The 5,804-nt window shown below is 38.1% G+C and overlaps 1 protein-coding gene across 1 annotated transcript; it reads left to right on the forward strand.

Annotated features, from left to right (window-relative positions):
- Positions 1 to 508: 508 nt before the first annotated feature.
- LOC113318937 (light-inducible protein CPRF2-like) lies at positions 509 to 4,261 on the forward strand. The gene is made up of 6 exons (XM_026567228.1): positions 509 to 1,064; positions 1,413 to 1,548; positions 1,918 to 2,131; positions 3,221 to 3,296; positions 3,378 to 3,503; positions 3,658 to 4,261. Exons 1-6 carry the CDS (start codon positions 663 to 665, stop codon positions 4,102 to 4,104), a joined length of 1,401 nt encoding a protein of 466 aa, XP_026423013.1. The 5' UTR covers positions 509 to 662; the 3' UTR covers positions 4,105 to 4,261.
- The last annotated feature ends 1,543 nt before the right edge of the window (positions 4,262 to 5,804 follow it).

The raw sequence follows: 5,804 nt of genomic DNA on the forward strand, positions 1-5,804 counted from the left end.
AATGATATCAAATATTTCGAAAAGTAATATGAAAACCGGTGAAATTCTAAATAGAAAGTGAAAATTTAAAATGAAATTGGAACTGTGAGTCGTACACCGAAGGGGTAAAACTCTTATGAATAATCATTTACATGAACAAACACAAAACCGGATCTGTCACGTAATAATATTTAGTTTCTTACCATGTTTTTAGTTTCTTACCATGTTTGGAAATTAACTCTTCCCAGAGCCTCGGCTAATACAGTACTAGTATATCTAAAAAACAAAAAAATGTTGGATTAACCACGTTTACATGTGGGTCCTATGCCTACTTCAAATATACAACACCCCGTTGGGCGCCGCAACAGCCAAAACCACAGATTCCCTAAGATAGTAAGTTTACAGCATACGCCTCAAAATACAAACACCAAAGCTTACGTGCACCCGAAACAAAACCATCAGATATAGATTGCGTAAATCTAGAATTAAATCTAATGAATGTTATCTACGTAAAGCACATTATCCCCTCCCCTCTATTGATATGCATCAAATAGTAACGCTTTATACACGACTGTTGAAAAAGTCGTCTGCTCTTATCAAAATTCCAAAGACCCGAACCGGATCAAGACAGAAATAAAGAAGAGGAGAGTCAGGAGACAAAGAGAACTAGAGAAGAGAGAGAAATGGATAGGGTGTTTTCAGTGGAAGAAAATTCCGACCCGTATTGGACAGCGCCACCACCAGCACCACCACTACAACCACCACAATCAAGTTCAACAACAACAATGGATGATGATGATTTGAGTATGAAGAATCAGATGATGAATCGAAGTTCATCTGAATGGACTTTTCAGAAGTTTCTTCAAGAAGCTGAAACTCATACTTTACCTTCTTCTTCCTCTGTAGCTAATAATAATGAAGAAGTGGTTGAGATTAAAGAACCTGTTATTCTTCACCCTCCTCCTAATCCTTCACAGCCGTCTGATTTATCAGCCAATGGCAGTGTTCCCATAGATTCGGAGGAATATCAAACTATTCTAAAACGCCGTCTTGAAATGGCTTGTGCTGCTGTTGCTTTATCTAGGGTATGCTTCGCTTTCTTTCAGTTATTTATGGTTGACGATACAGTTTTTTTGGGTAAAGAATGTTAGTTGGAGGAGTGATTCTGGGTTTATTAAGATTTAGGAAAACTCTCCAGACCAAATTTGTATAGGATAGTTTAACAATGAGCTGACTCTTAGGTAAGTTTGAAATGTGTTCGCAAACAAGACCAATAATTTCAGTTAACGTGATCTAAGAATATAATTACTTGAATGAGATCCTGAAAATTTGATTTGAGAGTTTCTGTTGTGCTTCTTTCTATGATTTCTTCGATGCTGTTTAATTGATGTTTTATTGACCATTGGCCATGTGCTCTATAATTATGTTGATAGGCATCATCTGCAAAATCTCAGGATTTTTCTCCTGTAGCTTACAATGGGTCGCCGACCCAAGTTTCGGGTACAACACAATTAGCATCATCCCAAGCTTCTGGTACTACACAAATGGGGTCCCAAGCGTCTGGGAAAGGTATGTATTGTAATGTCCAATGCCTGTTGTAGCTCCAGTAGATGTTCTTGTGATTAATTAGCATGTCAAACATGGTCTCTGCTTGTTGTACATGATGAGGATTTGATACATTCATGATTTTTGAAAAGTTAAGCATAAATAGAATTCAAACTTGTTTATGCCTTTTTTTCCCTTGTAAAAAGTGATTGGCTTTTAGCGATCATAAATGCGGAAAAGCTTACTCTTTTAAAAGCTCAAGTCGATTCAAACTGGTTTGTTGTTTGCTAAATTTGGTTGTGTCACTGGCAAAATAGCTTACTAAGTAGTATGTTCGAATTTGGCTAAATGGATTTTTATCATCTAACTATTACTTTTTGGTCTACCATGCAGGCCCTGGACATGGTATATCCATGGAACAAGATAGGGCTGTTAAGGGACCACTTGGAATTCCAGCTTTACCTGCTGTGTTGCAGAAAAAATCAGGCGTTCAAATTGGACGTACAACTAGTATCTCGTCGAGAGAACAATCTGAAGATGACGACCTTGATGGAGAAACAGAAATCACAGATAATATGGATCCTGCCGATGTAAAACGCGTAAGAAGGTAACTATAACATCTGAGACTGGAGGGAGAGCATCCATTGAACATGGACCCACTAAGCACTGGCCTTAAAACCCAGATATATAGGATCCCATCCTTTAATGGCCTGCCAATGGACTTAAAAGGAGGCCAAATAGCTGGACTCTGGGTTCTGTGATGTCTGTTGCCTCTAATAATCTTCTCTAAATGATTTAGTTTTTCACGTGAGCTGATCAAAGTAGTAGTTTCAATGTGCATCAATCGATGTGCAGCATGAAGAAAGAAAATACTCAGTGGACTCCTTATATCCATGGCTTCGAATACCTTATCCTGCTTTCCTGTTTTGCATGTTACCAATGTGCCAACTAGATACTTCCCCAAAACTTTCTTTAAGGGCGATTATTTGCCAATATACAGTTCCAGCATCTTTTTTCCATGTACAATAAAGCTTCCATCTAATGAAAAGACATAAAACACCCTACATGTCATTTCTCATACCAACCCCCATTGTAAAAACTTGGAGCTCCCAAGGTATGAAGAATGATTAGGAATATTGTAGGAGAGGGATCTTTAAGATATAGCTCAATGCTTTGCCTCAGTTTCATTTGAGAAATTATGCCACTTAGGTTCTCTGTTGTAGTCTGAAAACCCGTTGTCCATCCTTATGGCCCGGACAGAGAATTTTGAATCTTGATCTAGCACTATTTGAAGTTTGAACTGAGAAACCTGATACAGATGTTGGGTTTGCATGTCCTATGTACCGATGTCCATGTGTTTGAACCTTTGGTGTATCCTGAGTTTAAGAACTTTAGGCAGTTCTTGCTAGAGTTTGTGTTTAGACCTTTTTTTTTTGGAGGTTCTGAGTTGCTCCTTTTGTGAGCTTGCTTCACTTTTTCTTCTACTTTTCTCTCTTTTTTCTAACTTTGGTGTCACTCTTGGTGACATCTTTGGTTTTTTTAATGAAATCTGCCCTTTTCGCGTCAAAAAATGTGTTTGAACCTGCAAAGAAGTTCCCTGCTAACTAAGATTTTATTTTTAGTATAGTTGGTTACAATTTTCTTCGCATGCATTAATCCGTTTATTTGTTAAAATCTCGCTTGTCATGTGACACAGAATGCTGTCAAATAGGGAATCAGCTAGACGGTCTAGAAGAAGAAAGCAAGCACACCTAAGTGAGCTCGAGACACAGGTTTGGCCCTTTATGTTGCCTCTGTTTGCCCCTTGTATGCAAGTACAATGAAGAATTATTTTTCGGTTTGCTATTCTTTAGGTTGCGCAGTTAAGGGTTGAAAACTCTTCATTGCTGAAGCGTCTTACTGATATAAGTCAAAAGTACAATGAAGCTGCTGTTGACAATAGAATTTTGAAAGCAGATGTTGAAACATTGAGAGCAAAGGTAGGTCATTAAAATATTCTGTATTCTTCCACATGATTGCCTTCTTTGCTTTTAAGGTGTGAATTATTACCACAGAAAATGAGCCATATGGATATTAAACTTATTTGTAGTTACTTAAACTGACTGAGTTTTCTTTTTGCGGGGTTTTCTTCAGGTGAAGATGGCCGAAGAAACAGTTAAGCAAGTGACAGGGTACAACAATCCAATATTCCAAGCCGTGTCTGAGATATCTACCATGGGGATACAATTTGATAGTAGCCCATCAGACACATCTGCAGATGCTGCAGTGCCTACCCAAGATGCCATCAGCCAACAATTTTATCAACCCGTTCCTGACCCTCCGAGCGACCAGGGAGTGAGCAATACATCGTCTGATACTCCTTCGGTCCTTCCAGTTGAAGACATTCAGAATTCTCCAGGAACCAACTACAAAATGGGACGAACATCCTCCATGCAACGAGTTGCCAGTTTAGAACATCTTCAGAAACGCATCCGAGGTGGAACCACAACATCTGATCCTCATACTGTGCAGTGGGATCCATCATGGAACCCTGAAACACCCCAAACAGCTAATAGTAACCCTAAACAAAGTCCAGTCTGAAACAAACTTCCACTTTCATGGATGATGTATATGATGGATACATATTATGGCAGCTTTAGTTATTGTGTTCAGAAATCTGCCATCTTTGCTATTCTTTTTTTATTTCTTTGGTGAAATGAAAATGAGATACTTAATGGTAATCCCAATTCGATCTTCAGATAGTATCTCGTGCCTTCCTATGGCTATTTATAAGATGTCTGAACTAGAAAACAGCTAAGGTGCCACGAAATTCTCCACTCTGGTTTTAGCAAAACCTGCTGCTCGGAACTCCAGGTATCAAGTTGGGACGTCGACCCTGGTCCAAGGGAACCCTTCCAGTACAGGCAAATAGATAAGGAACGGAATCTGATCTGCAGAGCCACCAAATTTTTTAAAGGTGCCAAAACTACTTCCCACCAGTAAGAAATAATCCACTTTGATGTCATGTTGTCGCCACCGTTATAGACTTCAACCCAATATAAAGGATCTCCAACGTTTCTTGAATCACTTGCAATTAAGATCCCCTGACGAGCATGTGAATTTTTTTTTCGCTGTGGACTGTTTTCAGATTTTTACAAGGAAAGTCTTTCGTTTGGAATCATAGGCACCAGGTTCAGTAGAAGCGAAAGATATTTCTAATTTTAATTCAGATTCCAGTTCCCCTTTTATCCTTGATTCCTCCACTTTCTTGGTCGGACTTTCGATAGAGTCATTACCATTGTCGGATATATCCTTCTTTCCGTCATTAATTGTACCAGAAACTTGAACAGCTTTTGGGATATCCTTCTCTGTAGTAAGCACTGTCCCATCCATTAGTAATAAGAAGCTCAGCTAACACCTTATCAAGGCCTGCCGCATAATTAGCTACCATAGCTTTGTCAATGTCATCACCGTCTTCCAAATCAAAATCATCTGTAGTTTCATTCTCATAACTATAATGAATACTTTTTGCTTCTGCATTCTTTGCGGGTAAAACACTTACGGTTCCGACAAATACGCTATTTGTAACTTCTATGTTTACTTTGTCTTCTCCAACAACCAGCTCTTCAGTTGTATCTTTATTTGCATAAACATGGATAACGGCGTCCATTTTATCCCCAAAATTCAATAAAGACCCAAATGGATCCTTACTATTTCCATTTACTTCTGCTGTGGAAATCGATTGCAAAAGATTTAGAAGTTGGTATCGGTTGAGCTAATTTCAAAAACACATAATTGGTTAATTAACCCAATAACTACAATTTATGGGTGAAAAGGACATGTGAAATTAGATATTGTTCAAATGAACGGAATGTAAAAATTGCCAGGATGTAAACAGTTTCATCCTACCCATTTTCAAATATTTTTTCTTATTTTTAATTTACATCAGGATGCATCTAGTTTCATCCTCGCTCTTTTTTTAAGTTTAAGACAGGATGAATTTGGTTTCATTCTTGCTATTTTTTTGGTGTTCATTTCACCCATACTAATTTTTACTCGTCCATTAGAACCATGTTTTAAAAATATTTGGACAAATGATCCATTTTCCGTTTCAAAAAGGTGTTGCAGGATTAACACGTTAGGGACGTTCCTGAGAACTTTCTTCCTTGAAGCGAATAACTCATGTTTTGCCTCGCTAAAGAAAAAAATTAAGCATAAACCTAATTACATTCATATCATTTGCCAGTGTGGAACACTATCCTTATCACATTTTTAGAACGCTTCAATAGGAGGGGAATAAA

Source organism: Papaver somniferum, chromosome 10 (assembly GCF_003573695.1).
Source record: "Papaver somniferum cultivar HN1 chromosome 10, ASM357369v1, whole genome shotgun sequence".
In the NCBI taxonomy this organism is placed as follows: Eukaryota; Viridiplantae; Streptophyta; class Magnoliopsida; order Ranunculales; family Papaveraceae; genus Papaver; species Papaver somniferum.

What these genes read in the sequence shown, in the direction of transcription:
- LOC113318937 (XM_026567228.1), top strand. Translation starts at nt 663, where the DNA reads ATGGATAGGGTGTTTTCAGTGGAAGAAAATTCCGACCCGTATTGGACA. An exon ending in GTCCCAAGCGTCTGGGAAAG is followed by an intron (nt 1,549 to 1,917) that starts GTATGTATTGTA and finishes TCTACCATGCAG; the next exon opens with GCCCTGGACATGGTATATCC. An exon ending in TAAGTGAGCTCGAGACACAG is followed by an intron (nt 3,297 to 3,377) that starts GTTTGGCCCTTT and finishes GCTATTCTTTAG; the next exon opens with GTTGCGCAGTTAAGGGTTGA.